The 19,399-nt window shown below is 43.3% G+C and overlaps 1 protein-coding gene across 2 annotated transcripts in view; it reads right to left on the bottom strand.

Annotated features, from left to right (window-relative positions):
• Positions 1-19,399, bottom strand: part of NRP2 (neuropilin 2) — a 184,994-nt gene that overhangs the window by 80,360 nt on the left and 85,235 nt on the right. For both annotated transcript variants that reach the window (XM_088449487.1, XM_088449488.1), the window contains exon 7: positions 2,686-2,841. In XM_088449487.1, the coding sequence (XP_088305613.1) occupies positions 2,686-2,841 (156 nt within the window). The remainder of the gene's footprint in view (positions 1-2,685; positions 2,842-19,399) is intronic.

The following is a 19,399-nucleotide window of genomic DNA, read 5'->3' as shown; positions in this document are numbered from 1 at the left end:
GCTACAGTTAGGAATTAGATGGGGAGGGGGATTTTTTTATTTTTTAAAAAAAGCAAAAAAAAAAGAGATTTTGCTGACCCAGCACATGACAGATCATGTGACAATTATTCCCAAAAAGGCAATAGTTATATTCTGCTAAGCCGCCCCCATGCACAGAGAAGCTGATGGCCAATTCAGTAACCGTAAACCGAACTTGCGATTTGCAGCGAGGGTATCATTTTTGGAGCACGTCATCTTGCTCCAGAGCCGGCACAGCGCTTGCGGGAAGCTGCTGCCCCGGCAAATCTCAAAAACTTGACTTTCGCCACTATTGACAGCAACAAAAGATTACACTGCCGGTTCCTGTGTGACCAGGGCCGAGGAAACACGCTGCAGGCCTGGCTGATACGGAGGGGGGGCGGGGTGAAACCTGGGAGGCATGGCCACACCCCCTCCAAAAAAAATACTATGGGGTCTATTTACTAAGCAGTGTTAGGAGACAGAGTGAAAAGTGATAATAGTGTGATAAGCATACATGCCGACATTTCACCTCCTCCTTCCGGGAGGGAGCTGTTGGGCTTCTCGGCGGGGGGCGGGTCGCAGCGAAAAGGGGGCGTGGCCCGGCGATGATGAACATTTTGGGGCGGAGCATGGGGGTGTGGCAGCGCGATCGCGTCATCGCGGCTCCGCCCCCTCTTCACAATGCCGTTTTTAAAGGCATTGCGAGGCAGGGGGCGGGGCCGTGATGACGCGATTCAGTGCGAATCGCGTCACTGGCCTCTCCGCTGCCGGGATTTTTATGGTGAGTGCAGGGGGGGGCGGACGGGTCGCTGGTGCCCGGGAGACTTGCCTGCCTTCCCGGGAGGTCGGGAGCGGCACCCGATTTTCGGGAGGCTCCCAACCAAATCGGGAGGGTAGGCAAGTATGGTGATAAGGTGCCAGCCAATCAGCTCCGAACTGTCATCTCACAGGGTGTGTTTGAAAAATGACAGTTGGGAGCTGATTGGCTGGCACCTTATCACTTTCTTATCACTTTTCACTCTGTCTCCTAACACTGCTTAGTAAATAGACCCCTATGTGTGCTGTCGGTGGGAAGGGTTTATCACCCTCAGCAGATGGCCCTCATCTGGCCCCTCAAACAAGCCCGGGCCTGGGTAATTAGCACCCGCCCCGTCCACCGTGAGTACCCCCGCGTGTGACCATAGGTTAGGCATGTTGTACACTGTCAGAGCGGGAGGTGTCACTCCTTAAACTCTGGAGCCTCTTTCAATAGGAACGTTTTCAGAGACTGATAAAAGAAGAGCATCAGTTATGCAACAAATACTTTAATTAGTGCAGAAGGTATCTGTGATATTTATGTAGAAACAATATTTATATTGTGTTGTTTTTACAGATCAATTTTGGGGCCACAGATGTTGATAAATGTTCCCTTTAATCCCAGCACTTAGCCTATGTGCACAGTTTCGGAGGTAATGCTGTATATGGAGATTGGAGCATCTGTTAACTGACTGCAGATTTCTGCGGCAATGGGGGAAACCACTGTCCTTGGTCATTACGTTGCTTCTCAATTATAGCCCTAAAACAGTCATAAAAACACAACTCTGTCACCTCCAATTAGGCAGATTACACAGGACTGTTCGTTGGTATAAAATCACATCCCTATTAACCATACCCTGTCTTTTTATGAGAACATGCCTCTTATCCCTAAGCTTATTTTTGTAACAGCTCTTGTTAGGGAAATTGTTAGCAGAAGATCTGTCGCTCGGTTTTAGGCCTCACTAGTTCCTGAACAGGGAGCTTCATGTGGCTTTGTGATTATTTTCACAGCGTGTGGAGGGAAAGAGCATAAATTCTCTACAAATTCCAGCCAAGGGTAGGGTCTGGTCTATGGGGGAACATGTTCCCCTTGACTTGCTGTCGAGTAGTTTACAGCGGTTCAGCACACACAGGATCCGCTTTGCTTAGCCGGGAAGTTCTGGGAAGCCCTTGCAGCAGTCCTGCCGATTAATACGTTGTCATTTTTTTTATACGCTCCCAGAAAGCGCGGTGACACACGGAACAGCAAATTGTTTCATTTCAACTCAATTGGAAACAGCTGCCCTAAATACAATTTCATACAGGAGTTCAAGTGCGATGAAACATTGCCAAAAATCTGGTGGCTGAGCGGACTGTCAACGTTAAATATCGGGTCTTTATTGGTTTAGCTGAATGCCCACGTGGGCGAATGGATGTAGCCAAGATATTCCAACTTCAGCCACTCAACAAGTGCTGCCAAGTTCCTCCACTGGGACGGGGCTGTTTTCCTAAGTCTATGCTCCATCCATCAGCAGCATTGCGCAGAGTGGTAACATCTCACTGTCTGCACATTACGTTCCTCTGGGGGCTACGTACAACTCCGGAACACGCGACGCCATCCGCCACATCCTGACTTCTTAACCATACAATGATAAACAGCAATGAACCAAAGCCTCATCTACCCCAAGCTAACGCGTGATTGGTTGGCCCTCGCAATGGCGCTGTGACAATGTTACCGACCAATTCAACTCAGCCTAAATCCAGGAGTCATTCACTGCCCTTTGGTTGCTAAACCTCTTTTGAACAAACTAATGTTGCGCGTTACATTACTGTTTTTTATTTTCTTCACTATTAATTTAATGATAGTATATTTATAGTTACATAATGAGCTGTTAGGAAACGCTGCCTGACCTTGTGGTTCTTGCCATGCCGAAACATCATCCAGTCTTCGCCGTTGGTGCTGACTTCCAGCTTGTAGGATTTGACATAATAGGCCGTCTGAGTCTCCTTGGAGATCGCGCCCTGGGTTGCTACAGCTGTCAGCAGAGTCAGGAATCGGAGATCGATCTGCGAGTATATTAAGGATAACAATACGGTTAGTATTTTGGATTTTCACAATAACCTAGAAAATGCTTCACAGCCAGCTCACGCCAGCCCCATCCGAGCTGTCTGCTATAACACTTGTTCTACAGACATGTAGTGATTTATCTTCAGGAGTTGTGACACCATCATAGTACATAGGAGCTGTACTAAGATCTGCACAATGGGTATATTACATCCCCCTGTCAGGTACAGTGATGGCCCAATGTGCATTGTCAGTCATATCCCCAAACAGATCAATGATCTCTACGCAAGCGCGTGATTCGCGGTGGCCAGCTGTAACCGTGTTGGACGGCCTCTTAAAGTGAATGTGTCGACATCACATAACATGTTTGAAATCTGAAATCCAATATTAATGTCTCATATCTCATATCAGCCATTTCTACCAACAAAGTCTTTGCCTAAGATACATTATTCCCTTTTCTCTCTGTCTCTTCCACCCTTGTAGACGTCAGTGACATTCTGTGCGCTGTAGAGGGAGAAGACAGATTCACTAGATATTTACTTCAGCAGCGTATGCTGGCGCTTACAGAGATTGTTACTTCCTACATCTAACAGCAACAAAATGTCTTATTTCATGATGTGGATTTATACACGGGTGACGGATACAGAACAGGACCTGTCCGGTCCCAGTGTTATTCCATATATCAGTCTGTTACACTACAGCTATCAGTGTAACACCCGACACAAATATGATCCCTGCGTACAGCTGACGTTACAGTGACACCACAATACGCATGAGACATAACGGTGATACTACAACATACAGGAGACATAACGGTGATACTACAACATACAGAAGAGATAACGGTGATACTACAACATACAGGAGATATAACGGTGATACTACAACATACAGAAGAGATAACGGTGATACTACAACATACAGGAGACATAACGGTGACACCACAACATACAGGAGACATAACGGTGATACTACAACATACAGGAGAGATAACGGTGATACTACAACATACAGGAGACATAACGGTGATACTACAACATACAGGAGACATAACGGTGATGCTACAACATACAGGAGACATAACGGTGATGCTACAACATACAGGAGACATAACGGTGATGCTACAACACACAGGAGACATAACGGTGATACTACAACATATAGGAGACATAACGGTGATACTACAACATACAGGAGAGATAACAGTGAAACTACAACACACAGGAGACATAACGGTGATACTACAACACACAGGAGACATAACGGTGATACTACAACACACAGGAGACATAACGGTGATACCACAACATACAGGAGACATAACGTGATACTACAACATACAGGAGAGATAACGGTGATACTACAACATACAGGAGACATAACGGTGATACTACAACATACAGGAGACATAACGGTGATACTACAACATACAGGAGAGATAACGGTGATACTACAACATACAGGAGACATAACGGTGATACTACAACATACAGGAGAGATAACGGTGATACTACAACATACATGAGACATAACGGTGATACAACAACATACAGGAGAGATAACGTTGATACTACAACATACATCAGACATAACGGTGATGCTACAACATACAGGAGAGATAACGGTGATACTACAACATACAGGAGAGATAACGGTGATACTACAACATACAGGAGACATAACGGTGACAGTACAACATACAGGAGACATAACAGTGACACTACACCATACAGGAGACATAACGGTGATACTACAACATAGAGGAGACATAACGGTGATACTACAACATAAAGGAGACATAACGGTGATACTACAACATACAGGAGACATAACGGTGATATTACAACATACAAGAGACATAAAGGTGATACTACAACATACAGGAGACATAACGGTGATACTACAACATACAGGAGACATAACGGTGATACTACAACATACAGTAGAGATAACGGTGATACTACAACATACAGGAGACATAACGGTGATACTACAACATACAGGAGACATAACGGTGATACTACAACATACAGGAGATATAACGGTGATACTACAACATACAGAAGAGATAACGGTGATACTACAACATACAGGAGACATAACGGTGATACCACAACATACAGGAGACATAACGGTGATACTACAACATACAGGAGAGATAACAGTGATACTACAACATACAGGAGAGATAACGGTGATACAACAACATACAGGAGAGATAACGGTGATACTACAACATACAGGAGACATAACGGTGATACTACAACATACAGGAGACATAACGGTGATGCTACAACATACAGGAGACATAACGGTGAAGCTACAACATACAGGAGAGATAACGGTGATACTACAACATACAGGAGACATAACGGTGATACTACAACACACAGGAGACATAACGGTGATACTACAACATACAGGAGACATAACGGTGATACTACAACACACAGGAGAGATAACGGTGAAACTACAACACACAGGAGACATAACAGTGATACTACAACACACAGGAGACATAACGGTGATACCACAACATACAGGAGACATAACGGTGATACTACAACATACAGGAGACATAACGGTGATACTACAACATACAGGAGATATAACGGTGATACTACAACATACAGAAGAGATAACGGTGATACTACAACATACAGGAGACATAACGGTGATACCACAACATACAGGAGACATAACGGTGATACCACAACATACAGGAGAGATAACGGTGATACTACAACATACAGGAGAGATAACGGTGATACTACAACATACAGGAGACATAACGGTGATACTAAAACATACAGGAGACATAACGGTGATGCTACAACATACAGGAGACATAACGGTGATGCTACAACATACAGGAGACATAACGGAGATAGTACAACATACAGGAGACATAACGGTGATACTACAACATACAGGAGACATAACGGTGATACTACAACATACAGGAGACATAACGGTGATACTACAACATACAGGAGACATAACGGTGATACTACAACATACAGGAGACATAACGGTGATACTACAACATACAGGAGAGATAACGGTGATACTACAACATACAGGAGACATAACGGTGACACCACCACATACAGGAGACATAACGGTGATATTACAACATACAGAAGAGATAACGGTGATACCACAACATACAGGAGACATAACGGTGATAGTACAACATACAGGAGACATAACGGTGATATTACAACATACAGGAGACATAACGGTGATATTACAACATACAGGAGACATAACGGTGATACTACAACATACAGGAGACATAACGGTGATACTACAACATACAGGAGAGATAACGGTGATGCTACAACATACAGGAGACAAAACGGTGATGCTACAACATACAGGAGAGATAACGGTGATGCTACAACATACAGGAGACATAACGGTGATATTACAACATACAGGAGACATAACGGTGACACCACCACATACAGGAGACATAACGGTGATATTACAACATACAGAAGAGATAACGGTGATACTACAACATACAGGAGAGATAACGGTGATACTACAACATACAGGAGACATAACGGTGATACTAAAACATACAGGAGACATAACGGTGATGCTACAACATACAGGAGACATAACGGTGATGCTACAACATACAGGAGACATAACGGAGATAGTACAACATACAGGAGACATAACGGTGATACTACAACATACAGGAGACATAACGGTGATACTACAACATACAGGAGACATAACGGTGATACTACAACATACAGGAGACATAACGGTGATACTACAACATACAGGAGACATAACGGTGATACTACAACATACAGGAGAGATAACGGTGATACTACAACATACAGGAGACATAACGGTGACACCACCACATACAGGAGACATAACGGTGATATTACAACATACAGAAGAGATAACGGTGATACCACAACATACAGGAGACATAACGGTGATAGTACAACATACAGGAGACATAACGGTGATATTACAACATACAGGAGACATAACGGTGATATTACAACATACAGGAGACATAACGGTGATACTACAACATACAGGAGACATAACGGTGATACTACAACATACAGGAGAGATAACGGTGATGCTACAACATACAGGAGACAAAACGGTGATGCTACAACATACAGGAGAGATAACGGTGATGCTACAACATACAGGAGACATAACGGTGATACCACAACATACAGGAGACATAACAGTGACACCACAACATACAGGAGACATAACTGTGATACTACAACATACAGGAGAGATAACGGTGATACTACAACATACAGGAGACATAACGGTGATACTACAATATACAGGAGAGATAACGGTGATACTACAACAAAATGCAGGAGACATAACGGTGATACTACAACATACAGGAGACATAACGGTGACACCACAACATACAGGAGACATAACGGTGATACCACAACATACAGGAGACATAAAGGTGACGCTACAACATACAGGAGACATAACGGTGACACCACAACATACAGGAGACATAACGGTGATACTACATCATACAGGAGACATAACAGCGATACTACAACATACAGGAGAGATAACGGTGACACTACAACATACAGCATATGTAACAGTGACACCACAACATACAGGAGACATAACGGTTATACCACAACATACAGGAGACATAACGGTGATACTACAACATACAGGAGAGATATCGGTGATACTACAACATACAGGAGACATAACGGTGATACTACAACATACAGGAGACATAACGGTGACACCACAACATACAGGAGACATAACTGTGAAGCTACAACATACAGGAGACATAACGGTGACGCTACAACATACAGGAGACATAACGGTGACACTACAACATACAGCAGACGTAACAGTAACACTACAACATACAGGAGACATAACAGTGATAATACAAAATACATGAGACATAACGGTAATACTACAACATACAGGAGATATAACGGTGATACTACAACATACAGCATACGTAACGGTGATGCTACAACATACAGGAGAAATAACGGTGATACTACAGCATAAAGGAGACATAACGGTGATACTACAACATACAGGAGACATAACGGTGATACTACAACATACAGAAGACATAACGGTGATACTACAACATACAGGAGAGATAACGGTGATACTACAACATACAGGAGAGATAACAGCGATACTACAACATACAGGAGAGATAACGGTGACACCACAACATACAGGAGACATAACGGTGATACTACAACATACAGGAGAGATAACGGTGACAAGACAACATACAGAAGACATAACGGTGATACTACAGCATACAGCAGACGTAACAGTGATGCTACAACATACAGGAGAAATAACGGTGATACTACAGCATAAAGGAGACATAACGGTGAAACTACAACATACAGGAGACATAACGGTGATACTACAACATACAGGAGACATAACGGTGACACCACAACATACAGGAGACATAACGGTGATACTACAACATACAGGAGACATAACAGCGATACTACAACATACAGGAGAGATAACGGTGACACTACAACATACAGCATATGTAACAGTGACACCACAACATACAGGAGACATAACGGTTATACCACAACATACAGGAGACATAACGGTGATACTACAACATACAGGAGAGATAACGGTGATACTACAACATACAGGAGACATAACGGTGATACTACAACATACAGGAGACTTAACGGTGACACCACAACATACAGGAGACATAACTGTGAAGCTACAACATACAGGAGACATAACGGTGATGCTACAACATACAGGAGACATAACGGTGATACTACAACATACAGCAGACGTAACAGTAACACTACAACATACAGGAGACATAACAGTGATACTACAAAATACATGAGACATAACGGTGATACTACAACATACAGCATACGTTACAGTGACACCACAACATACAGGAGACATAACGGTGAAACTACAACATACAGCATACGTAACAGTGATGCTACAACATACAGGAGAAATAACGGTGATACTACAGCATAAAGGAGACATAACGGTGATACTACAACATACAGGAGACATAACGGTGATACTACAACATACAGGAGACATAACGGTGATACTACAACATACAGGAGACATAACGGTGACACTACACCATACAGGAAACATAACGGTGATACTACAACATACAGGAGACATAACGGTGACACTACAACATACAGGAGACATAACAGTGACACTACACCATACAGGAGACATAACGGTGATACTACAAAATACAGGAGACATAACGGTGATAGTACAACATACAGGAGACATAACGGTGATACTACAACATACAGGAGACATAACGGTGATACTACAACATACAGGAGACATAACGGTGATATTACAACATACAAGAGACATAACGGTGATACTACAACATACAGGAGACATAACGGTGATACTAAAACATACAGGAGACATAACGGTGATACTACAACATACAGTAGAGATAACGGTGATACCACAACAAACAGGAGACATAACGGTGATACTACAACCTACAGGAGACATAACGGTGATACTACAACATACAGGAGATATAACGGTGATACTACAACATACAGAAGAGATAACGGTGATACTACAACATACACGAGACATAACGGTGATACCACAACATACAGGAGACATAACGGTGATACTACAACATACAGGAGAGATAACAGTGATACTACAACATACAGGAGACATAACGGTGATACTACAACATACAGGAGACATAACGGTGATGCTACAACATACAGGAGACATAACGGTGATGCTACAACATACAGGAGACATAACGGTGATAGTACAACATACAGGAGACATAACGGTGATACTACAACATACAGGAGACATAACGGTGATACTACAACATACAGGAGACATAACGGTGATACTACAACATACAGTAGAGATAACGGTGATACTACAACATACAGGAGACATAACGGTGATACTACAACATACAGGAGAGATAACGGTGATACTACAACATACAGGAGACATAACGGTGATATTACAACATACAGGAGACATAACGGTGACACCACCACATACAGGAGACATAATGGTGATATTACAACATACAGAAGAGATAACGGTGATACCACAACATACAGGAGACATAACGGTGATAGTACAACATACAGGAGACATAACGGTGATATTACAACATACAGGAGACATAACGGTGATATTACAACATACAGGAGACATAACGGTGATATTACAACATACAGGAGACATAACGGTGATACTACAACATACAGGAGACATAACGGTGATACTACAACATACAGGAGAGATAACGGTGATGCTACAACATACAGGAGACATAACGGTGATGCTACAACATACAGGAGAGATAACGGTGATGCTACAACATACAGGAGACATAACGGTGATACCACAAGATACAGGAGACATAACGGTGACACCACAACATACAGGAGACATAACGGTGATACTATAACATACAGGAGAGATAACGGTGATACTACAACATACAGGAGACATAACGGTGACACTACAACATACAGAAGAGATAACGGTGATACTACAACATACAGGAGACATAACGGTGATACTACAACATATAGGAGACATAACGGTAATACTACAACATACAGGAGACATAACGGTGATACCACAAAATACAGGAGACATAACGGTGATACCACAACATACAGGAGACATAACGGTGATGCTACTACATACACCACAACATACAGGAGACATAACGGTGATACTACAACATACACCACAACATACAGGAGACATAACGGTGATACTACAACATACAGGGGACATAACGGTGATGCTACAACATACAGGAGACATAACGGTGATACTACAACATACAGGAGAGATAACGGTGATACCACAACATACAGGAGACATAACGGTGATACCACAACATACAGGAGACATAACGGTGATGCTACTACATACAACACAACATACAGGAGACATAACGGTGATACTACAACACACATCACAACATACAGGAGACATAACGGTGATACTACAACATACAGGGGACATAACGGTGACGCTACAACATACAGGAGACATAACGGTGATACTACAACATACAGGAGAGATAACGGTGATACTACAACATACAGGAGAGATAACGGAGACACTACAACATACAGGAGAGATAACGGTGATACTACAACATACAGGAGAGATAACGGTGATGCTACAGCATACAGGAGACATAACGGTGATACTACAACATACAGGAGAGATAACGGTGACACCACAACATACAGGAGACATAACGGTGATACTACAACATACAGGAGAGATAACGGTGATACTACAACATACAGAAGAGATAACGGTGATACTACAACATACAGGAGACATAACGGTGATACCACAACACACAGGAGAGATAACGGTGATACTACAACATACAGGAGACATAACAGTGATACTACAACATACAGGAGACATAACGGTGATACCACAACATACAGGAGACATAACGGTGATACTACAACATACAGGAGACATAACAGCGATACTACAACATACAGGAGAGATAACGGTGACACTACAACATACAGCATATGTAACAGTGACACCACAACATACAGGAGACATAACGGTTATACTACAACATACAGGATAGATAACTGTGACACCACAACATACAGGAGACATAACTGTGATACTACAACATACAGGAGAGGTAACGGTGATACTACAACATACAGGAGACATAACGGTGATACTACAATATACAGGAGAGATAACGGTGATACTACAACAAAATGCAGGAGACATAACGGTGATACTACAACATACAGGAGACATAACGGTGACACCACAACATACAGGAGACATAACGGTGATACCACAACATACAGGAGACATAACGGTGACGCTACAACATACAGGAGACATAACGGTGACACCACAACATACAGGAGACATAACGGTGATACTACATCATACAGGAGACATAACAGCGATACTACAACATACAGGAGAGATAACGGTGACACCACAACATACAGGAGACATAACGGTGATGCTACAACATACAGCATACGTTACAGTGACACCACAACATACAGGAGACATAACGGTGATACTACAACATACAGCATACGTAACAGTGATGCTACAACATACAGGAGACATAACGGTGATACTACAGCATAAAGGAGACATAACGGTGATACTACAACATACAGGAGACATAACGGTGATTCTACAACATACAGGAGACATAACGGTGATACTACAACATACAGGAGACATAACGGTGACACTACAACATACAGGAGACATAACGGTGACACTACAACATACAGGAGACATAACAGTGATACCACAACATACAGGAGACATAACAGTGATACTACAACATACAGGAGACATAACGGTGATACTACAACATACAGGAGACATAACGGTGACACTACAACATACAAGAGACATAACGGTGATACTACAACATACAGGAGACATAACAGTGATACAACAACATACAGGAGACATAACGGTGACACTACAACATAAAGGAGAGATAACGGTGACACTACAACATACAGGAGACATAACTGTGATACTAAAACATACAGGAGACAAAACGGTGATACTACAACATACAGGAGACATAACGGTGATACTACAACATACAGGAGACATAACAGTGATACTATAACATACAGGAGACATAACAGTGATACTACAACATACAGGAGACATAACGGTGATAGTACAACATACAGGAGACATAACGGTGATACTACAACATACAGGAGAGATAACACTGACACCACCACATACAGGAGACATAACGGTGATACTACAACATACAGGAGACATAACGGTGATACCACAACATACAGGAGACATAACAGTGATACTACAACATACAGGAGAGATAACGGTGATACTACAACATACAGGAGACATAACAGTAACACTACAACATACAGGAGACATAACGGTGATGCTACAACATACAGGAGAGATAACGGTGATGCTACAACATACAGGAGAGATAACGGTGATACTACAACATACAGGAGACATAACAGTAACACTACAACATACAGGAGACATAACGGTGATGCTACAACATACAGGAGAGATAACGGTGATGCTACAACATACAGGAGACATAATGGTGATGCTACAACATACAGGAGACATAACGGTGATACTACAACATACAGGAGACATAACAGTGATACTACAACATACAGGAGAGATAACGGTGATACAACATACAGGAGACATAACGGTGATACTACAACATACAGGAGACATAACAGTGATACTACAACATACAGGAGACATAACGGTGATACTAGAACATACAGGAGACCTAACGGTGATACTACAACATAAAGGAGAGATAACGGTGATACTACAACATACAGGAGACATAATGGTGATACCACAACATACAGGAGACATAACGGTGATACTACAACATACAGGAGACATAACGGTGATACTACGACATACAGGAGACATAACGGTGATACTACAACATACAGCAGACGTAACAGTAACACTACAACATACAGGAGACTTAACAGTGATACTACAACATACAGCTGACGTAACAGTGATACTACAACATACAGGAGACATAACGGTGATACTACAACATACAGCATACGTTACAGTGATACTACAACATACAGGAGACATAACGGTGATACTACAACATACATGAGACATAACGGTGATACTACAACATACAGGAGACATAACGGTGATACTACAACATACATGAGACATAACGGTGATACTACAACATACAGGAGAGATAACGGTGATACTACAACATACAGGAGACATAACGGTGATACTACAACATACAGGAGACATAACGGTGACACCAAAACATACAGGAGACATAACGGTGATACTACAACATACAGCTGACATAACAGTGAACGATAACATGCATGAGACATAACGGTGATACTACAACATAGAGCTCATGCAACAGTGACGCTACAACATGCAGGGAAAACAGTGACACTACACCATACATACAGCAGGAGTAACACTGACACTACAGCATACATACAGCAGAAGTAACACTGACCTTAATGCCATACAGCAGGAGTGACACTGACACTACACCATACATACAGCAGGAGTAACACTGACACTACACCATACAGCAGGGGACACAGTGACAATATATAATACAGCAGCAGTAACACTAAGACTACACCATACAGCAGGAGTAACACTGAAACTACACCATACAGCAGGAGTAACACTGAAACTACACCATGCAGCAGCAGTAAGTGACACTACACAATTAAGCAGAAGTAACAGTCACAGTACACCATACAGCACACATAACACTGACACTACACCATACAGGAGTGACACTAACACTAAGCCATACAGCAGGAGTGACACTGAAACTAAGCCATACAGCAGACTCAACACTGACACTACACCATACAGAAGTGACACTGACACTAAGCCATACAGCAGGAGTGACACTGACACTAAGCCATACAGCATACATAACACTGACACTACACCATACAGAAGTGACACTGACACTAAGCCATACAGCAGGAGTGACACTGACACTAAGCCATACAGCATACATAACACTGACACTACACCATACAGGAGTGACCCTGACACTAAGCCATACAGCAGACATAACACTGACACTACACCATACAGGAGTGACACTGACACTAAGCCATACAGCAGACATAACACTGACACTACACCATACAGGAGTGACACTGACACTAAGCCATACAGCAGACATAACACTGACACTACACCATACATACAGCAGGAGTAACACTGACACTACAGAATACATACAGCAGAAGTAACACTGATATTATGCCATACAGCAGGAGTAACACTGATACTACACCATACATACTGCAGGAGTAACAGCAGTGCCGACTTTGATAAGCTCCCTGCCCCTTCCACATCCTAGAATAAATACTACATAACAACAGTGCCGAATTTAACAAGCACCTAGCCCCCTTGACCATACAGCAGGATTTACACTGACACAATGCCATACAGCAGGAGTAAAAGTGACACAATGCCATACAGCAGGAGTAACAGTCACAATGCCATACAGCAGGAGTAACAGTCACAGAACACCATACAGCAGGAGTAGTAGTGACACTACGCAATACAGCAGGCAAAATACCGACACTATGCCATACAGTAGATGTAACACTGACACTACGCCATACAGCAGGAGTAACAGTGACACTACACTATACAACAGTAGTAACACTACGCCACAGAGTAGGAGTAACAGTGACACTACTCAATAAAGGCAGAAGTAACAATCACAGTACGTCATACAACAGGAGAAACAGTGACACTACGTCATAAAGCAGAGGAAACAGTGACACTACACCATACAGCAGGGGAAAGAGTGACACTACACCATACAGCAGGAGTAACACTGACACTACACCATACAGCAGGGGAAACATACAGCAGCAGTAACACTGAGTCTACACCATACAGCAGGAGTAACACTAAAACTACACCATGCAGAAGCAGTAAGTGACACTACACAATTAAGCAGAAGTAACAGTCACAGTACACCATACAGCACACATAACACTGACACTACACCATACAGGAGGAGTGACACTGACACTAAGCCATACAGCAGACATAACACTGACACTACACCATACAGGAGTGACACTGACACTAAGCCATACAGCAGGAGTGACACTGACACTAAGCCATACAGCAGACATAACACTGACACTACACCATACAGGAGTGACACTGACACTACACCATACAGCAGACATAACACTGACATTACACCATACAGCAGGAGTCACACTGACACTAAGCCATAAGCAGACATAACACTGACACTACACCATACAGCAGGAGTGACACTGACACTAAACCATACAGCAGACATAACAATGACATTACACCATACAGCAGGAGTGACACTGACAGGAAGCCATACAGCAGACATAACATTGACATTACACCATACAGCAGCAGTGACACTGACACTTAGCCATACAGCAGACATAACACTGACACTACACCATACAGGAGTGAAACTGACACTAAGCCATACAGCGGGAGTGACACTGACACTAAGCCATACAGCAGACATAACACTGACATTACACCATACAGCAGGAGTGATACTGACAGTCACTAAGCCATACAGCAGACATAACACTGACACTACACCATACAGGAGTGACACTGACACTAAGCCATACAGCAGGAGTGACACTGACACTAAGCCATACAGCAGACATAACACTGACATTACACCATACAGCAGGAGTGACACTGACACTAAGCTATACAGCAGACATAACACTGACAGTACACCATACAGGAGTGACTTTGACACTAAGCCATACAGCAGGAGTGACACTGACACTAAGCCATACAGCAGACATAACACTGACACTACTCCATACAGCAAGAGTGACACTGACACTAAACCATACAGCAGACTTAACACTGACATTACACCATACAGCAGGAGTGACACTGACACGAATCCATACAGCAGACATAACACTGACATTACACCATACAGCAGGAGTGACACTGACACTAAGCCATACAGCAGACTTAACACTGACACTACACCATACAGGAGTGACACTGACACTAAGCCATACAGCAGGAGTGACACTGACACTAAGCCATACAGCAGACTTAACACTGACACTACACCATACAGGAGTGACACTGACACTAAGCCATACAGCAGGAGTGACACTGACACTAAGCCATACAGCAGACATAACACTGACATTACACCATACAGCAGGAATGACACTGACACAAAGCCATACAGGAGGAGGAACAGTGACACTACACCATACAGCAGACATAACACTGACATTACACCATACAGCAGGAGTGACACTGACACTAAGCCATACAGCAGACATAACACTGACACTACACCATACAGCAGGAGTGACACTGACACTAAGCCGTACAGCAGACATAACACTGACACTACACCATACAGCAGGAGTGACACTGACACTAAACCATACAGCAGACGTAACACTGACACTACACCATACAGGAGTGACACTGACACTAAGCCATACAGCAGACATAACACTGACACTAAGCCATACAGCATACATAACACTGACACTAAGCCATACAGCAGGAGTGACACTGACACTAAGCCATACAGCAGACATAACACTGACATTACAGCATACAGTAGGAGTGACACTGACACTAAACCATACAGCAGACGTAACACTGACACTAAGCCATACAGCAGACATAACACTGACACTACACCATACAGCAGGAGAGACACTGACACTACAGCATACAGCAGACATAACACTGACACTACACCATACAGGAGTTACACTGACACAAAGCCACACAGCAGGAGTGACACTGACACTACACCATACAGGAGTTACACTGACACAAAGCCACACAGCAGGAGGAACAGTGACACTAGGCAATTAAGCAAAAGTAACAATCACAGTACGCCGTACAGCAGAAGAAACAGTGACACTACGCCATACAGCTGAAGTTTACACTGACACAATGCCATACAGCTGAAGTATACACTGACACACACTACACCATACAGCAGTAACACTCTGAACACAGTAACACATAACATTTATAAAGTGTATTAATGCTCTCACTGCAGATAGCGCTGGAGGTGATGGGATGCAGGATTCGGGCTATGCAGTAACTGTCTGAGACACTTTGCATTTTGCTTGGTGGGTTCTTTTCCTGCCAGATTACTAATGTGGAATAAATTATCCCAGGATTTGGCAGTGTGGCTCGGCCCTGCTGAGACAATGTCCTTCCCCTTGGAACCATAGGTGGGACTATTAAATGTCTCTACATTTATAGCGTGACCTTCATAACACGGCAGATGGCCCTACATACCGCAGGCTCCTCCAGTACTGAAAGAGTTAAACCTCCTCCCTGTTGTTATTTAGGGAGCGCCTATCGCTAAAGGTTAGACTTCAGCGCTGTATAATAACAGTCATTAATTTAATCCCAGATGCGTATATAACTGTTTGCAAGTCAGCAACGCTAACCAAACCTAACTGAGGTGATAACGCTATTCTAAGCCTTATCAATTAGTGGTTCAGGATATTTTATTTTACTATAAGCAGATCACAACTTATTCATAATGAGCACAGACATATATACATGTCATACAAGCTCAACAATGATTTCATTTACTTGTGACAAGCTGACCACTGGATCTAGTCTGACATCAGGACTATTGGCTTTGTCATTAACACCTATACAGACAAACAGCTGGACAGTCACCACGGGGGGGGGGGGGGGCGGGGATGGGATAGGGGGGGGGGGATGGGATAGGGGGGGCGGGGATGGGATAGGGGGGGGGGATGGGATAGGGGGGGCGGGGATGGGATAGGGGGGGGGGATGGGATAGGGGGGGCGGGGATGGGATAGGGGGGGGATGGGATAGGGGGGGGGGATGGGATGGGGGGGGGATGGGATAGGGGGGGCGGGGATGGGATAGGGGGGGGGGGTTAGGGGGGGGGGATGGGATAGGGGGGGGGGCTGGGGGTTTTAACTGTGAAGATGAAGCTATAAGCTCAGGTTTCCTATAGCCATATGTTCATACGGGAAGGTTACGTACATGATGCACTCTGCCAATACCTCGAGACATCACAGGTTTCTACGTTTCATTATTACTTTTTTATTTCTTTATTTTTTTAAAACCCCATAAACCTTAATACGTGCCCCACTCAGAACTTTTTTTTTAGTTGCTGCAGTTGATCGCTCTTCTGTTTTGTGAAGTGACATTTATTTTGCTGACACTTCTCGCTGTGCCATCGGCCGGCTCTGAAGGAGTTAGACGTTCCTCTTGTACACTAAATCCCGGTTATACTTGGCTCCCATCCTAAGGGAGCTGACTGGTGACGGTTTGATTTAAAGCGCTGCAGCCTGTTTCTGCAGAGGATCAATTCATTACGGCAACTCCCCCCCAGCCTTAGCGTTATGCCTCCTGACTAACAATTAATCGTGCGCATGGTGCGGCCAGATCCACTTAGGAGGGCTTTACCTTCCCATAGCACAGCGACTGCTTCCAAACCGCTGTCTTATAAGGCATTCCAGTCAGCCCTTGACAGGAGCCCAGCGTGATACATCAATATAGCTGATATAAAGCCGTTCACTAGACATTGCAGCATAAGCTGCTTCTCTCATCTGTTGGCATCACACTGCCAGTGACTCTTACAGCAGCATTGCAGGAATCTGCTGCAGCCCTGATAGCATACTGGGATAGCACCACGCTTACAGAAAAAGCCATGCATTCAATAGTGCAGCTCATAGAGACTGTGCAAGATATAAGGTATCATAATATTACATTTAACCTGCAACAATGTCTTTTTTTTTTTTTTTTTTTAAATATGAATATACTGTAATTGCTCCCCCCAACACTTACAATGTTACATCTGTCGTAGAATGCTATAAGGCACTTAGCGGCACCTT

This window comes from Taudactylus pleione, unplaced genomic scaffold, assembly GCF_031769625.1.
Source record: "Taudactylus pleione unplaced genomic scaffold, aTauple2 ptg000486l, whole genome shotgun sequence".
In the NCBI taxonomy this organism is placed as follows: Eukaryota; Metazoa; Chordata; class Amphibia; order Anura; family Myobatrachidae; genus Taudactylus; species Taudactylus pleione.
Note: the sequence above shows the minus strand (reverse complement) of the source record. Positions and strands in the feature narration are given on the sequence as shown.